The sequence below is a fragment of the Pleurodeles waltl genome, chromosome 3_1 (genome assembly GCF_031143425.1).
Source record: "Pleurodeles waltl isolate 20211129_DDA chromosome 3_1, aPleWal1.hap1.20221129, whole genome shotgun sequence".
NCBI lineage: Eukaryota > Metazoa > Chordata > Amphibia > Caudata > Salamandridae > Pleurodeles > Pleurodeles waltl.
In genome coordinates, this window is record NC_090440.1 from 356648025 (window position 1) to 356667132 (window position 19108).

A 19108-nucleotide genomic window follows, 5' to 3' on the forward strand; every position below is an offset into this window, starting at 1 on the left:
ATGCTATCCTATTGTACCCATGGGTAATTAAGTTTTTGTTTACTTTATTGTGATTGGTTGCTGAGTTTTTCAGTAAAAGAAAGAGAAAGAATAACCAAAGCCTCTGGTCCTGAAACAGAACCTCCTTCTCCATGGCGGATATGTTTAAAAATGGCAGATTTCCTAGGGCTTTAAAAATATGTTTTTCAAAAGAAATTTTAAAAATGTATATAGTTACTTTGCATATGTGGAGAATCAAGTTCCTCTTCTCTACTTTTCGGCATGAACAATTGAGAATAGTATTGTTTCAGCAGCGATTCATGTTCACTTATCTTCACTTCCATGCTTGCAAAGAATTCACTGTGCATTGGAGCACTTTTGCGGAGATGCTCAGAAATTTCATCAATGGAATATTCAATGTCTGATGCCATCTTTAAAGGTTCATGGTCGTCTGGGATAATGTCCTCTGGCCAATCTTTCTATAAAATAGATACATTAGCAATTTTAGTAAAGTTACATGCAAAACAGTGGGTCACAGACAATCAAATTTTCACAATGCAAAACAGTGGGTCACAGACAATAATACAATTTTCACAATTCTTTCATATGTGTAACGTTAGAAACAAAAAATGGTGATTATTTGTTTTTTATTCACAGCAATACTGATCAATGTCTTTTAGCTCACATAGTCATTTTTCGTGCATTTTGACACTGCCAATAAATGAAGCACCAAGCTTGCTGTCTTATTTTGCTTTGTGGAAGCACTGGCAATTTCCATTTCCATTCATTAGGTTAAGCGTAAGCGTTCGACCTTGTTTATACTTTTAGTATACTTATTGTGGGCTTAAAGCTATTTTATTTGTTAGTTTAAGTGTCATTTAAAAATCCTTGCTTGCTAGTGGTCAGTCATGCCTCTTTGTCAATCCTTAAATGTACTTCCATTTGGGACTTGCAGGGATGCAATTACTTCGTTTTCAATCTACCACTTCTGCCTTTGTAAAAATGTATTAAACATAACAATGAGGAGATAAAACGCATTGGGCATACTTTTCTACCTTTTAAAAAAAAGTTACATTTTTACTTCAAAATACGGTGTTTTTTTGGCATTTACACTATCTGCAAGACCTTTAATTGCCTACAGCTTGGTAACTGCTAAACGATACCATCTTTTAACAAGAAGAAAACAGCCATATTGTTACTGTTTCACTCGGCTTGCTTTTCACTTTGATGTTCAAACTATAAACATGAGCTACAACATTTGTTGCAAGTATGCTTTACTACTGTGGTAGAGTCTAAGTGGGAGGTTGCTTTCCAGTGCTGATCACTCTGTGCTTTCTGTTTGCTGATTACTATCTGTAAAGATATGCTAATTGTTTGATTTATAGAACCAAGCACTGCAAACTGCATTTGTTGTTTAACAGTCACCAGTCCCTTCACCCTGGTGCTGCTTTTTACCATACAAATGATACTTCATTTTATAAGGAACACCTTTTAACAGTGATTCCAAATCGGTGGTCCGGGGATCAATCGGGGCCAACAAAGCCTCCTCAGTGGGTTCACAACTGCTTAGAAAATTAAATAATATTAACAGATTAGCTTTCAGTAATTGCTCAGTAGGGGGGTCCCCGGACTCCAATAATGATAACGTGGAGCTCCCCGGGTTCCGGTAATGATAAAGTGGGGGTCCACAAAGTCAAACAGTTGGGAACCGCTGCCTTATATTATAGCTCTTGGCAGTTCTACAAACATTTAAAACATAAAAAACAATCACTAAAGTGCTACATTTTCTCACCACTACTGCAGCTTTTGGGTCCTATATTCCGCTATGTTTTTTGCTTCCTCTCCCCTATCCTTCAACTGGCTCGGTAATTAAATCTTTTAATATATCCCATTATACTATCTATGTTTTCCTATGTGATCACCTTTATTACCTCAGCTTTAAAAACTTTCACTTCCGATATTATATATCAATATGCACACTTTCAAAAGGGCTTGTACGTTTTTCATTTCAAATATAAAAACGCTATACATTTAAAGTGACTTTTTAAAGCACGTACATAGTGTATTTCAAGGATAAAAACACACATTTTTCAACTTTACCAATATGTATTTGTTTATGAGCTTGCTTCCGTAACCTACACTTACATGTATATCAACCTACCTCTACTTCTACTTTCATCAACCTCTACCTTTACATACACTTACCACTACATACCTTTACTTACAACTACCTCTACCTACACCCAACTCTACCTCTACATCCACCTACCTCTACCTACACCTATCTCTACCTTTAACTACACATACCTCTACCTATAACTACCTCTACTTCTACCTAATTCTAATGCTAACTATCTTTAACTACAAATACATCTTCCCAAACCTACTTCTACCTCTTACATCTACCTCTACCTACACATACAAATGCCTTTCCCTACCTCTACTGCTATTTCTCTCTACTTTTACTTACACCTACCTCTATCTTTACCTACACCTAAACCAACCTCTACTTACACTCATCTGTTCTTATACCTACAAATACATTTACCTCTACCTACCTTCAACTCTATACTTTGACTACCTTTCTCTACTATAATCTACCTTAACTGAAACCTACCTCTACCTACACCGACCTCTACCTACAGCTACCTTTACCTACAGCTAACTTTATACATACGTTATCTACACCTACTTTTATCTCTACTTACACCTCCTTCTATCTACCTGTACCACTACATTCAACTACCTCTACCTTCACTTATCCACCTCTACTTATACCTAACTCTAACTACCTCTACCTCCCAATACCTACCTCTACCTACATCTACCTCCTTCTAATGCTACCTATGTTTACCTACACCTACTTCTTCATATACCTACTTCTACCTTTACATACACCTACCTCTACATACAAATGCCCTTACCTACCTCTACTGCTATTTAACTCTACCTATACCTACCTCTACTTACACCTATCCTCTACCTATTACTGTTTCTTAAACCTACATCAACCTACACATACTTCTATTTACACCTACACTAACCTCTACCTAGACCAGTCTCTACTTATACCTACACATACAATTACCTCTACCTACATTTCTACCTAGTTTATTACTACCTCACTCTACTATAACCTACCTACACCAAACTACCAAAATATACCTTTACCTACACCTCTACCACTACTTACCTCTTACACCCACCTTTATCTATACATACATCTTCCTACACCTAACCTACTTCTACCTATTTCTACGTACCTCTAACTACCTCTACCTACACCTACCTCTTACACCTACCTCTACCTACACGTACCTTTAACTTCAAATAACCTTTTAAACATGACTTTATCTACAACTTCTTTTACCTCTACCTTCCTATACCTCTACCTATGCCTTTATACCGGTACCAATACATCCAACGCCCTCTACCTACACCAAGCTCTACCTCCCTATACCTACCTCTTCTTACACCTATCTCTACCTAAACGTCCAGCTACACCTACCTTTAACTATACATACCTCTACATACACCTATGTCTTCCTTAACCTATCTCTAACTACTTTTACTAATACCTACCTTTACCTACACCTACCTCTTCCTGTAATTACCTTTACCTGTACCTGCCTCTCACTACACATACACCTGCCTTTACCTCTTGCATTTAAGGTGCGCATTTCCCCGAGGGGGTCAGTTCATGACCGGGACAACGCGCTTGGGACGTTGGAAGAAAACCAGGAGCTGGGAGGACCCTGATGACTTCGCTGATCTCGGGCCAAGTTTCTGTTTCGGTTGGACTGCGGGGGACCGCTCATCTGGGCGACGCGACCCCGCAGAGACCCCCAGTCCCGGCTCGGCCACTGTACAGCAGGTGAGGGGTGTTTTCGACAAGTCGCACCCCCGGCCGCCGCCTGCTGTGAGGAGTGCCCCGCTCAGCGGAACCCGAACCAATATTTGGTTCTCTTTCTTTGGCACCCTTAGGGACCGGGCCCCTCCCCCCCCATCCGAGCGACTGACCGGCTTTACTGCGGGGGAGCACTCATCCGGGCAACGCGACCCCGCAGAGACCCCCAGCACCAGCACGACCTTCCTGCTGAAGGCGAGGTGCTTCCAGCAACGAGGAGACGCAACACACTAGCAAGCGGAGTCTGCATCTGTGGCCCGCCGCGAGGGCAGCTACCGTCGCCCCCCCCCTGCTACAGAGGGGGTACTTACGTCAAAGGAGTTGCTCCCTTGTCCTCCGCCGGCTCTGTGGAGCGGGGTCCGCCTGGTCGGGCGACGCGACCCGCTTGCAGCCGTCCCGAGACCAATGGGGAGTACGCCTGGAGCTCGCCGTTCCTTCTTCGTCCTCGCTCAACTGCCGGTGTTGAAAATCGGGGACCGCCCAGCCGGGCGACCCAACCCGTTTTCAACTGACCAGCGGACACCACGGGCTTCATCCGAGGCCTGCTGCACGTAGAGCAGTAAGTGCTGTGACAACCCGGCGCCCCTCCAGGAGCGGCGCTTCTCTTTTGAAAGACTCACCTACTTGGGGGACCACCCGGCCGGGCGATGCGACCCCGCGGTACCACACATTCTGCCCCACAATCGGAGCACTGGCCCGACAGCTGTAGCAGAGCTGTTTATTTTTGCAGCACACGCGCGCAGAAGGAAAAAGATGTGGAAACGCCTCCTGAAGCCGTGACCACGTGCAAAGACATAGCGAGGTGCCCAGGGCCACACCCATTGGCAAACATTCAGAACAATTATAGCCTCCACGGTTGTGCCTGCTGTCCAATCTCTTTGCCTACTTAAACAATCATTCCTGACGCTCAGCCCCTTTCTCCAGCTCCTTTTTGGAATCACAAGAGTTCGCCTACGCACCAGGGAACAGGGGCCAGACATTGTATCTTCAATCCTACACCATCATGGGAGAAGACCAAGTACTAGAACAACAGGATGACTTGGAGAGGATACTAGCGCATATGAGGGCGGAGGCACTAAAGCGCAGCAAAGACTGGCTGCGCGCAAATATGGAAGAGAAAGGAAAGAAAATCAATCACAGGACTTATCAGCACCAGCCGGCTTGACTTTAGCAGACGGGACAAGCGCCGCAGGAGACATTACGCCTCCCCCGCAGAAGTCAAGTAAGCGTCAGAGGACGGAGGGAAAGCCGGCGAAGAAGACGGCCAAAAAAGCGAGGACCAGACTACGGAGGAGCCTCCAACGATAGCACCAGTGTCCAGCATATCACGTGTACCTGCAGAGGGTGAGCATATAAGCACGATCATTAAAGAATGTTTTAAATCATTTGCACCACTGCTATTGCAAGGGAATGGGGCAGGCCAGGCATAGAGGGGCTTGCTCCCATAGGCATGCAGTCAGGCACCCAAGCAGTTAGCAAAGAGCGTCTTACCAAGGGGACCCCCTGACAGCATGGAGCGCGGCAAGGAATGTAATAGATCCGCCAAAGACTACGGGGAACGCGCTAGAGTTCTACGCAAGACCATCCCTGGGACCTCCAGCTACGAAGACAAGACCCGCTAGAGGTAAAAGAAAGAATATGGAGAAAGGAGTTTATAGACATTTTTACTTTGTTCGAAATCCAGCTAGAAGGTTTAGATCTTACCGTATGTGATAAAAAGGAAGAAGACAGGAGGGAAAGAAAGACAGCTAGGAAGGAGAGGAATTTTGAGAACTGGTTAGACGCTTTCAGAATAATGGCCTGCGTTATAGTAGAGAAATTTCCACGCTGCACAGCTGATCTCTGGTTGTACGAGTCCAAAATACATGACGCACAACGCCAATTCCCGGAGGATGCCTGGTTAGAATATGACAAGAGTTTTAGGTTGAAAATGCAGGTCCACCCAGAGATGGAGTGGAACCAAGAGGATGTCTCCAGCTACATCCACAAGATGATGGTGGCCAAGGAGGTTAGCTCCTGGGCTGGTAAGGGGGACCATTCCTTTCGGAACGCGCAACACAAAGGGAGGCATGACAAATACAAAGCACCATATAGACACAAACCCTGGCACAGCGCTAAAGGGCAGGGCGACAAGGGACCGCAGGCCATTTGCTGGAAATTTGAGACAGACGAATGCACCTGGGGGAAGAACTGCAAGTTTAAACACAACTGCTCATCCTGCGGGGGTAAACCCAGCGGCAGCATGTAAGAAACACAGACACAAGTCTGACAAAAAGGATAAGAAAAAGAGACATTAGTGCCAATCCACCAGCCAATCTTAAAGCTAACCAGATGAAGTTGAAACTAGCCAAGCCCCCTATCAATACACAACTCTTGAGAAAACTAGCCAATGAATACTATAACAAAAAAGACGCAATTACACTAGTGAAAGGCTTTGAGGAAGGTTTCATTATCCCGGTAAAAGGGGAGATAGCTGGAGGGAACGCCAGGAACCTGAAATCAGCCAAAGAACACCCACAGGTAATCCAGCAAAAAATTGAAAAGGAATTAAGGCTAGGGCGCATTGAGGGTCCCCTGACCGCCCCCCTCCCGAAAGACCTAATCACCTCACCTACACATACAAATGCCTTTCCCTACCTCTACTGCTATTTACCTCTACCCATCTCTACTTTTACTTACACCTGCCTCTATCTTTACCTACACCTATACCAACCTCTACTTACACTCATCTGTTCTTACACCTCCAAGTACCTTTACCTCTACCTACCTTCAACTCTATACTTTATGACTACCTTTCTCTACTATAATCTACCTTAACTGAAACCTACCTCTACCTACATTGACCTCTACCTACAGGTACATTTACCTACAGCTAACTTTATACATACGTTATCTACACCTACTTTTATCTCTACTTACACCTCCTTCTATCTACCTGTACCACTATATTCAACTACCTCTACCTGCACTTATCCACCTCTACTTATACCTACCTCTAACTACCTCTACCTCCCAATACCTACCTCTACCTCCTTCTAATGCTACCTATGTTTACCTACACCTACTTCTTCATATACCTACTTCTACCTTTACATACACCTACCTTTACATACAAATGCCCCTACCTACCTCTACTGCTATTTAACTCTACCTATACCTACCTCTACTTACACCTATCCTCTACCTACTATTACTGTTTCTTAAACCTACATCAACCGACACATACTTCTATTTACACCTACACTAACCTCTACCTAGACCAGTCTCTACTTATACCTACACATACAATTACCTCTACCTACATTTCTACCTAGTTTATTACTACCTCACTCTACTATAACCTACCTACACCAAACTACCAAAATATACCTTTACCTACACCTCTACCTACCTCTAATACTATCTTTCTTTACCACTACTTACCTCTTACACCCACCTTTATCTATACATACATCTTTCTACACCTAACCTACTTCTACCTATTTCTACGTACCTCTAACTACCTGTACCTACATCTACCTCTTACACCTACCTCTACCTACACGTACCTTTAACTTCAAATAACCTTTTAAACATGACTTTATCTACAACTTCTTTTACCTATACCTTCCTATACCTCTACCTACGCCTACGTCTTTATACCGGTACCAATACATCCAACGCCCTCTACCTAGACCAAGCTCTACCTCCCTATACCTACCTCTTCTTACGCCTATCTCTACCTAAACGTCCAGCTACACCTACCTTTAACTATACATACCTCTACATACACCTGTCTTCCTTAACTTATCTGTACCTCTAACTACTTTTACTAATACCTACCTTTACCTACACCTACATCTTCCTGTAACTACCTTTACCTCTACCTGCCTCTCACTACACATACACCTGCCTTTACCTCTGGTGCCTTTTACCTCTAACTATACCTATCTACACTTACATCTACCTCTACTTACTTCTACTTTTACCTACACCAACCTCTACTTCTACCTAGACATACCTTTACTTTACCTAAATGTACCTCTACCTACTTTATTACTACCTTTCTCTAACACAACCTACCTCAACTTACATTCAGTTTTATCTACACCTACCTTTACTTACCTCTACCTACATCTATCTACACTTCTATGTACACCTATCTGTACCCCTACCTTCAACTAACTACCTACACATACCTTTACCTCTAATACTACTGCCTCTATTTACGCCTACCTCCACGGTTATCTACATCTACTTTACGTACATCTTCTTTGCATCCTTATTTAAAGCAAATACATTTAAAATAAATTACAAGTGCTACCCTTTAAAACGAAATAAATATTAATTAAAGTGCTACAGTTCCTCACTCTTACTACAGCTTCAAGTCTTATGCTAAGGTGATTTAGAATTTTGCCTCCTACATCGAAGAGCCTGGCCGGCAAACACATTTTTTTATTCCACCTAATAAAGCAAAGCAGCACAAAAGTAAAAACAAAATATGGCATAACAGCCAAAATTGGCAACTTACATTCGGAAAATATACTTTACGGCTTCCTGTTGAATTAACAGCATAGGTTTACGTGCACAAACAATGTGTTATTATATAACACAAATAGGTGCTTAAGTAAAGCGCTTCAAAACCTTCAGGTTTAATTTGTGCTACATATAAATTTGGTCTTTATTTTTAATTGGGCACTTCTGTTTAGGTACTCTTACATACATAGTTAGTTAGCAAATGTAAATACCTTTTTTGAAATCTATTGGTAAGTCCTTACCATGGTTGCATATTATACTTCACTTATCGGCATTTTAAACACACAATGTTTACTTTTTATTCTCAAACCTAAAATAATTATATGCTTAGAAGCACATCAGGTGCTAATAAACTTTTCAGGTCAAGCATGCAAGCGCTCCGACCGTTTATAATCTACCTGTGGACTTTTAACCATGTCCACCTTACGACCATCACCATCACTCGTTCGTGGGCTTGCCTTTCAAAAATTGTTTGTTATCATTTGTAAATGCTTCACCCTTGTTCCTCCTTGCGATGGTTTAGTTACAGCCTTGGACATCGACCCGGATACATGGATAATTGCTCGTTTGCCAATACGTTTGACTGTGAGCGAACAACTTTTTCCTTTTGTGTCTCTCTTTCACGCTCATGCTGGCAATGGCGCTTTGAATCAGCTCGCTTATGTCAACTGTTTTACTTTTCATTTTCAATTTAAGTGGCAAGAACAGTCCAGTTAGGAATTTACAACATTAACAGCTCTAACACGAGCAAATGCGAGACACATTGCATTGCAAATGCTTGTATTTTTTACAAGTCGCCTTTTAAATACAGCACAGGCAGACATTCACAGCTGCTCTGACAGGTATGAACCAATTTACCAACTTGAGCAGGAAAGACTAAAAGGATGTGATCCTAGCATCTTTCCTTGCTTATATGGAGATCATTCATATCAGGTAACGATCACTGCTGTCAGAAATGGAAGGTTTATAATTATTCATGGCTCGAAAAAATGTTACTAGACCTGCAGGTCGAGTAACAAATAATCTACTCGACCTAACTGGGATTAATGTACTTGACCTGTAAACGGGTCTCAAATTGTGTGATGCTAGGCAAATAGTTTACAGTCGCTTTTTTCTTAATTCTCACATATGATTGCACCTTCAAATATGTGAGCTCAGCATTTCTGCAGTATAAAAAAAAACTCTTTTGTTTGAATAAGTAGACTAAAGTTTGCTGCATGTATCATAAGAATCTAGCCCACATACCCATGAGGTCTAGCCCACATAACCTAGGACTTCTTTTAGTTCACTAACAACATTGCCATCAGGACAGCAGTGTTTCTCAGTTTGTTTAAACACTCCATTTTAATAAATATATTACTAAACCATGATGTGGTAACATATTGTCATCTACACACAGTAACTTTCCAAGAAATGTCCAAAAACCTCTCCACTAACTTGCAGCTTTACTGATAAAACTACATAGTGCACTAACAATCTGTGAATCCTTTGCACGTCAACATGTAAAGTACTCTGATTTGTTTTCATCCTATTAAAATATTTTTTCAGCACCAAAATATAAAAAAGGGGACTTCACAACTACTGAAATATATTTTGAAATGTTTGCACAGTTGACTTAGTCATTTAAATGTTGTGTGTCAGGAAACAAAAAACCGGACACCCTATATCCTTTTATTTTACATTCTAAGCAGCAGGTCACACAGTTCACCTTACAAAGTCCTGGAACTCTGCAGTCAGAAGGAAAATTAATTGTAAGAAAAACTGACTTTTGACCTCTGTCTGTGAACACAGAGCAAATGTGACATAAGAACAAGATTTAAAGGCATCTTTTATTGCCCCTCCACTTTTTAACTGAACAGTCCTTCTCCCCAAAGATGGAGACACACACAAAAAATGTATTCTAGCAGTGCACGGAATTTGTCCTGTTTCATTCTGTGGAATTAGATTAAAATTCGATGGAATTCCTAAAGATTTAATGAAGGGGCATAGTGGGCACAGCAATGTGCAGTGCATATCCCTCGGTGCCCTTAAATAAGCACGTAAGGGCACAAAGGGGTATCCACTCCAGTGCATACCACGCCAACGGGTATGCACTGCACTGCAATGGTACTTTACAGGGCTGGAAGAGGGAGCAGTTCCTCTAGTTTTTAAAAATCACTGCTGATACAGATTAAACTTTAATCTACAGTGGTTTTTAAACATAGAGGGACTACTCCCTCTTCCAGCCCTGATTAAAACCACTACAGTGCTGATTTAATTCTGCCAGAGGAACTGCAGAATTAATTAATAAATTTGACTAACTAAATTACCTCTATTTGGCCGGCGGAAATAAAAACTTCCACCCACCCCTAAAATCTACACTGTCTTGAAAACACTTTATTAAATATCCAATTCTATTTCAGATTATATGAATGAGCTTTATTGCAGAAATAAAACTAATGGTGAAAACCAAAATATGATACATTTTAATATTATAAAAAATGTCAATATATCAGGTGGTGATCACTGAATCAAATCATTGATGCAGTCAATCTGTATCGGAATCCATCCTTCCTAGCCTCTTGCAAAGGTGTTTATTAGCATCAAAAGTGCCACAAACTGTAGTTCCTAAAAGGACTCTTTATACTGCTTTTTGATGATTTCAGTATGCAGCAAGCTAGGTAAATCTCTGTCTTTGGTTGGTCGTCCTCTGCTTGAGAAAGCAATGGATAGGATCAGTCCAGGAAGCATTACTATGAGAAAAACAAGCATTATGATTTGTGATGTAAGGTGTGAAAATGAAACCTGAATTTCTCCAGCACATTTGGTTAAATGTACTATACACGTTTGTGTATTTTGTTATTATAAATTGATTATTAAACACATAACAAATTAGCTACTGAGGCACTATAAACCTACATCAAAGCATCACACTAATGAAACCAAGCAATAAAAAAGGAGCAAACCTATGTATTTATAAAGAATAAATAAATGAATGCTAGAAGGGGCTCAAAATAAAAAATAAATAAAAAATAAAACGCAGAACAAGTGACAAATCATACCCCTGCCAAGGTGCTGGCGGAACTGTGCGCCAGAAGATTCTGCAAAATGTTAGTATGACATTGTGAAAACACATTTGCTTCTATTGTTCTGCTTAATAAGTCTAACAATACGTGTTTTTTGTACAAGAGGAAACTATAGATGTGCACAAAACTTGTGTAAACATCTATTTGGGTGTTCAATATAGTGAAGAAAAATGACAACATTAACTTAATTGGTCAAAACTTGTTCAATTTGTCTTTTTCCCTTACAAAGACAACGATAGCTCTGTAGCAGTTGCCTCAGCTTTGACGTGACCGATACAGATGAATTTTTATAGACTTTGCAATCAACACACTTTCTGGGTACTTGCACGTAGGTAGCCAACTTCCAAAACGTCAGAAACCGAGTTATTAGGTATGTTTTTTGACTCCCATTACTATTGCTTGGAATGGGATCACAGAATTGGTGTCACAGACAGATATGCTGGCTAGGAATCCACTGGACATTCAAATCCTTGGAACGCAGAATGTTAATAAACATGGAGTTTTAACAGGCACAAATGCAGCACACTACAACAAGCAGAAACTAGATGCATATTTTCTTTAAGGAGCGAAAAAGGATAACCGGAGGTTACACAGATTTCCAATTGCAAACACTCTACATTGATTTGAACCCCTTAAAGGTGAGAAAACAAAGTGACCAATTGGGGAGTTTTGAATCCTTCAAACCCCCCAATGGCGTTTCTGCAGCCCAAAACAAGGGGACAAGGGGGAAGCATTTAAGGTGCGCGTTTCCCCGAGGGGGTCAGTTCATGACCGCGACAACGCGCTTGGGACGTCGTAAGAAAACCAGGAGCTGGGAGGACCCTGACGACTTCGCTGATCTCGGGCCAAGTTTCTGTTGGACTGCGGGGGACCGCTCATCTGGGCAACGCGACCCCGCAGAGACCCCCGGTCCCGGCTCGACCACTGTACAGCAGGCGAGGGGTGTTTTCAACGAGCCGCACCCCCGGCCGCTGCCTGCTGTGAAGAGTGCCCCGCTCAGCAGAACCCGAACCAAGATTTGGTTCCCTTTCTTTGGCACCCTTAGGGTGCGGGCCCCCCCCATCCGAGCGACTGACCGGCTTTACTGCGGGGGACCGCTCATCCGGGAGACGCGACCCCGCAGAGACCCCCAGCACCAGCACAACCTTCCTGCTGAAGGCGAGGTGCTTCCAGCAACGAGGAGACGCGACACGCTAGCTAGCGGAGTCTGCATCTGTGGCCCACCGCGAGGGCAGCTACTGTCGCCCCCCCCCCCCCTCTGCTACAGAGGGAGTACTTATGTCATAGGAGTTGCTCCCTTGTCCTCCACCGGCTCTGTGGAGCGGGGTCCGCCTGGTCGGGCGACGAGACCCGCTTGCAGCCGCCCCGAGACCAACGGGGAGTACGCCTGGAGCCCGCCGTTCCTTCTTCGTCCTCGCTCAACTGCCGGTGTTGAAAATCAGGGACCGCCCAGCCGGGCGACGCAACCCGTTTTCAACTGACCAGCGGACACCACGGGCTGCATCAGAGGCCTGCTGCACGTAGAGCAGTAAGTGCTGCGACAACCCGGCGCCCATCCAGGAGCGGCGCTTCTCTTTTGAAAGACTCACCTAGATGGGGGGCCGGGGGGCCGGGGGGCCGGGTGACGCAACCCCGCAGGTACCACACATTCCGCCCCACAATCGGAGCACCGGCCCGACAGCTGTAGCAGAGCTGTTTATTTTTGCAGGACACGCGCGGGGAAGGAAAAAGATGTGGAAACGCCTCCTGAAGCCGTGACCACGTGCAAAGACATAGCGAGGTGCCCATTGGCAAACATTCAGAACAATTATAGCCTCCACGGTTGTGCCTGCTGTCTAATCTCTTTGTTTAAGTAGGCAATCATTCCTGACGCTCAGCCCCTTTCTCCAGCCCCTTTTTGGAATCACAAGAGTTCGCCTACGCACCAGGGAACAGGGGTCAGACATTGTATCTTCAATCCTACACCATCATGGAAGAAGACCAAGTACTAGAACAACAGGATGACTTGGAGAGGATGCTAGCGCATATGAAGGCGAAGGCACTAAAGCGCGGCAAAGACTGGCTGCGCGCAAAAATTGAAGAGAAAGGCAAAGAAAATCAATCACAGGACTTATCAGCACCAGCTGGCTTGACCTTAGCAGACGAGACAAGCGCCGCAGGAGACATTACGCCTCCCCCGCAGAAGTCAAGTAAGCGTCAGAGGACGGAGGGAAAGCCGGCGAAGAAGACGGCCAAAAAAGTGAAGACCAGACTACCGAGGAGCCTCCAACGATGGCACCAGTGTCCAGCATCTCACATGAACCTGCAGAGTGTGAGCATATCAGCGCGAGCATTAAAGAATGTTTTAAATCATTTGCACCATTGCTATTGCGAGGGAATGGGGTGGGCCAGGCATAGAGGGCTTGCTCCCATAGGCATGCAGTCAGACACCCAAGCAGTTAGCAAAGAGCGTCTTACCAAGGGGACCCCCTGACAGCATGAAGCGCGGCAAGGAATGTAATAGATCCGCCAATGAGTACGGGGAACGCGCTAGAGTTCTACGCAAGACCATCGCTGGGACCCCCAGCTACGACGACAAGAGCCGAAGGCCTGGCAACGGCCATCCCGCTAGCGGTAAAAGAAAGAATATGGAGAAAGGAGTTTATAGACATTTTTTCTCTGTTGGAAATCCAGCTAGAAAGTTTAGATCTTACCGTATGTGATAAAAAGGAAGAAGACAGGAGGGAAAGATAGACAGCTAGGAAGGAGAGGAATTTTGAGAACTGGTTAGACGCTTTCAGAATAATGGCCTGCGTTATATTAGAGAAATTCCCACGCTGCGCAGCTGATCTCTGGTTGTACGAGTCCAAAATACATGACGCACAACACCAATTCCCGGAGGATGCCTGGTTAGAATATGACAAGAGTTTTAGGTTGAAAATGCAGGTCCACCCAGAGATGGAGTGGAACCAAGAGGATGTCTCCAGCTACATCCACAAGATGATGGTGGCCAAGGAGGTTAGCTCCTGGGCTGGTAAGGGGGACCATTCCTTTCGGAACGCGCAACACAAAGGGAGGCATGACAAATACAAAGCACCATATAGACACAAACCCTGGCACAGCGCTAAAGGACAGGGCGACAAGGGACCGCAGGCCATTTGCTGGAAATTTGAGACAGAAGAATGCACCTGGGGAAGAACTGCAAGTTTAAACACAACTGCTCATCCTGCGGGGGTAAACCCAGTGGCAGCATGTAAGAAACACAGGCACAAGTCTGACAAAAAGGATAAGAAAAAGAGACATTAGCGCCAATCCACCAGCCAATCTTAAAGCTAACCAGATGAAGTTGAAACTAGCCAAGTCCCCTATTAATACACAACTCTTGAGAAAACTAGTCAATGAATACTATAACAAAAAAGACGCAATTACACTAGTGAAAGGCTTTGAGGAAGGTTTCATTATCCCGGTAAAAGGGGGGATAGCTGGAGGGAACACCGGGAACCTGAAATCAGCCAAATAACACCCACAGGTAATCCAGCAAAAAACTGAAAAGGAATTAGGGCTAGGGCGCATTGAGGGTCCCCTGACCGCCCCCCTCCCCAAAGACCTAATCACCTCACCATTGGGAGTGGTACCTAAGAAGGAAGCTGGCCAGTTCAGACTAGTACATCACCTATCATTCCCTGAAAGCGCATCAGTCAAAAACAGCATTCCAGAGGAAGCTTGCTCAGTAGGTTATGCCACAGTGGATGATGCAATTGACATGATCAAAGCAGCAGGCAGAGGGGCATTTTCTGCAAAAGCGGACATTGAGTCAGCATTCAAGTTACTACCAGTACACCGGGACAGTTATCACCTGCTAGGTTTCCAACACAACGGGCTGGTGTACATGGACAAGGCCATGCCAATGGGTTGCTCCATCGCATGCACATACTTTGAACAATTTAGTACATTTCTTGAATGGGAACTACATATGAAACACCCGTCAGGGGGAAAAATGCATTATTTGGACGATTTCTTATTTGTAGGGGGGGCGACACAGGGATACATGCCAGCTTACTGAGGGCTTTTCAGACTCTATCTGAGGAAATGGGCGTCCCCTTAGCTGCAGAAAAGACGGCAGGCCCAACAACACCACTAGTGTTCCTGGGCATTGAATTAGACTCAGCCGCCAGAACATCCAGGCTACCAGAGGAGAAAGTGGCTGATCTGAGGGCAGAGATCACGTCCCTGCTAGGGAAACAGAAAGCAACCCTAGGGGAATTGCAGAGGATGGTCAGCAAACTCAACTTCGCAACCAGGGTGATCCCACCAGGCAGGGTTTTCGCACGCCGGCTAAGCAGACTGACATCAGGCCTGCGCGAAAAGCATCACCACGTGAAACATGGAGCAGGGGTTAAAAGCAACCTCACCATGTGGTACTCCTTTTTGGAGGATTTTAATGGCCATCTCATCTGTAGAGATGGCTAGATATCAGCTAGAGAGATTTCACTATTCACAGACGCTGCAGGGGGTTGTGGCTTCGGAGCCGTCCTGGGCAGGGAGTGGTGTGCAAGCAAGTGGCCAGCCAGATGTTACGAGCTAGGGATCAACAGAAACATTCAATTTTTTGGAACTATTCCCCATCATGGTAGCCATGACAAACTGGAAATACCAGTTGCAAAACATGAAAATAACTCTGTGGTCTGACAACCTAGACGGGGTCATGGCAATAAACAAGGGGTCCGCCTCCTGCCCCAACAAGCTGAGGCTACTGCGGCCTCTAGTGTACATCCAGCTCAAAGGCAACCTGGATGTCAGGGCAAGACATGTCCGGGGCATAAAAAAAAACTCACAGGCGGACGCCCTTTCTCATTCCCAGATGGACAAAGGATTCAGGAAGCTCGCCCCAGAAGCAAGCCGCAGGATGACACCTTTTCCGGCAGAACCGTGGGATCTGGCGGAACAGACCTGTCTATATTAGTGCAGAATGCATTCAAACCAGAGACACACAGAAGGTACAACAAATATGCTAAGGTCCTCTTGGAAATCGGGGGTTTAGAATCGCTGACAGATCCAGCAGCGACCAGATCAGCAGCAGAGCGATTTATAATGTGGGCTTTCAAACATGGGAAAACAAAGTCCTGGGCCCAGGCGCACTTGGCGGCGGTGGCCCATTATTCAAAGCTACAAATGGGCACTGATCCCACCGCTTTGCATTACATCAAAACTGTGTTGAAAGGCTGGAAACGTCTTGAGGGGAATAAAAACAAGACACCAGACACCCCATTGATTTTAACAAACTGACCCTAATAGATTCACTACAAACGATAGCAGAAAACTGGTATTAGCTGTTAGTTTTCAGAGCAGCTTTCGCTACAGCCTTCTTCGGGGCATTCAGAGTGGGCGAGTTGGTGGCCTCAGCAAAAAAAAAAAATCAGGAGGCAACAGTTGCCTGCAAACAGATGATTGCCATTTAGAGCTAGATAGGGTGTGCTTAATACTGAGACGGTCAAAAACAGACCAGAATGGCAGGGGTACCCGGATTGAGCTGAAATGCATAAATCAAACAAAGTATTGCCCGGTTTGCAGCCTAAGGGATTATTTAGCTATACGCCCCGGGGGGCCAGGCCCTTTGTTTAGGCATTTAAACGGGGATTACTTGAGCAGATGCCAGTTCACCGCCGTCATGCAGAAAATGCTGGAGAAGGGAGGCCTGCCCCAATCGGAGGTTAGTTCACACTCTTTTCGCATTGGGGCCGCCACAATGGCAGCCGGTTTAGGCTTAGATGCAAACGACATCAAAGCGGTCGGCAGATGGCAGTGAAAAGCTTACAAAAGTTACGTTCGCCCACATCTGTTGTGATGGAATTGTGTCATTGCATTGGCAGGTGCACCTCCCAAGCCCATATTCATATCCAGATTACAAGCATGGTGGAAGCAAAACATCAATATCAACAGGAGAGACGGACCAACAAAATCAATCAGATGGTGGTGTTTTCCAGGCATGAAATGGTCACAGCTCCAGCAGACCTTACACAATCTGCTAGAGGTCGCACAAAGACACCCCAGTACGATAATCATACACCTGGGGGGGAACGATCTGCCTACAGTGGGGAGAAAGGTCCTCCTGAGCGAGACCAGGCAGACACTATGGACCCTCACTAGGCTTTGCGGGACCACCACCATCATCTGGTCAGAGATAATCCCCAGAATCACATGGCGGGGGGCAACATCATGCAAAGCAGTAGATAACTCCAGGAGGAAACTGAACATCGCGATCGCCAAATATTGTAAAGTTAAGGGCTTGGAGAGCATCCGCCATGGTTTGATCCACCCCAGGAGACCAGAACTCCATGCGGCGGACGGCGTACATTTGTCAGCAGAAGGGATGGGCATCTTCTGGTCCAACTTGGAAGCAGGAATGGAATGACCACGCAAAAAAAAAAAAAAAAAAATTTGCAGCAGGGGGTGCTGCCAGGAGACGTAAGCCTCTCTGGCAGCGTGGCGGAAATTAAACGAGGTTTTACCAAAAAATTTATCGGAGGGCTTTGGGCACCAGCACCTTTTTATTTACAAATTAAGCACTGATCCCTCCCAGTCTGCATGCCCATTTGGCCTCACAACTGAACAGAACTCTTCACAGCGCCCGAACCCCTGTCATTCTGTAGGGGCACTGCACAAGGAGGATCCCAAATGTGCTATGTGTGCTGCCTAGTCTTACTGTCCCCTGGACCAGCAGTTTATCTTTAATGGGAAGCACTCACCACTATCCACTAAGCTGCCGCAAAGTTCGTCAGCTCAGTCTACGTTGCCTTGGATGGGACTGGGGGCACCAGGGTGGCCCTTGAAATTGGGCTGTCTGTTCCTTGTTTTACATCCTGCATCTCCTACCTGCTGTCACAAGAGCCATCACTAGAGGGAAGAGAAACAGGCCAGATCTGAACTTCCTCTCCTCTAATGAGGTGAACCTGATTTACCCTGAGGAGTGCCAGTGTATGCCCTGTCCTGTGGCCTTGAGACTGGGTGTCCCCGGGTCTGCTTGTCAGACGTTTGCTGTGCTCTTGCTCCACAACAACCCCCCGGACTCACTTATGATTGGGAAGCCCAAGACCAATAAATCATTGAATCATTGAACGCTGGCACTGGGGAAGTGACAACACTCTCCACACCCACAGACAGGACCCTTGACAGTCTCAAACACCTTGAAGCAACTCTGCAAACTCATTCTACCCAGTTTGACAAGGTGCTGCAGGCCATCATGAATACTAAAACCTCCCCGGAAGCTTGGATCAACACTGTCTCTCTGAACATTGCAAGGTAGCAGATATAGAGGAGGAAATGGAATCCACCCTAGCTACGGTGAGGCTGACAGTGCAGGACCTGCAGGAACAGCTGAAACCCTTAGAGGAGGAGGTTTCTAGTCTACATCGCAGAGCCTAAGAAGCAGGGGGATGTTCCAGGCACAACATCCTCCTCCTTCTGGGCTTTCCTGAATGCTCAGAGGGACCTAGCATGAAATTGGTTCTTCAAGACTGGCTGACGAAGATGGTACTAGAAAACAAGGTGCCAAAATTCCTCTCCATTAAGCAGCACACCGATCGCAGCGCTGGCCTTCCCTCCCTCGTGCCCCAACATAGCACGTCTCCTCAATTATCGAGACCGTGACCTGCTGCTGCAGCGA

The 19108-nt window shown here is 45.0% G+C and overlaps 1 protein-coding gene across 7 annotated transcripts in view; it reads right to left on the minus strand.

Annotated features, from left to right (window-relative positions):
- The window catches only part of FAM227B (family with sequence similarity 227 member B), a 412829-nt gene that overhangs the window by 275827 nt on the left and 117894 nt on the right, over positions 1-19108 (minus strand). For all 7 annotated transcript variants that reach the window (XM_069222512.1, XM_069222513.1, XM_069222514.1 and 4 more), the window contains exon 3: positions 218-458. In XM_069222512.1, the coding sequence (XP_069078613.1) occupies positions 218-458 (241 nt within the window). The remainder of the gene's footprint in view (positions 1-217; positions 459-19108) is intronic.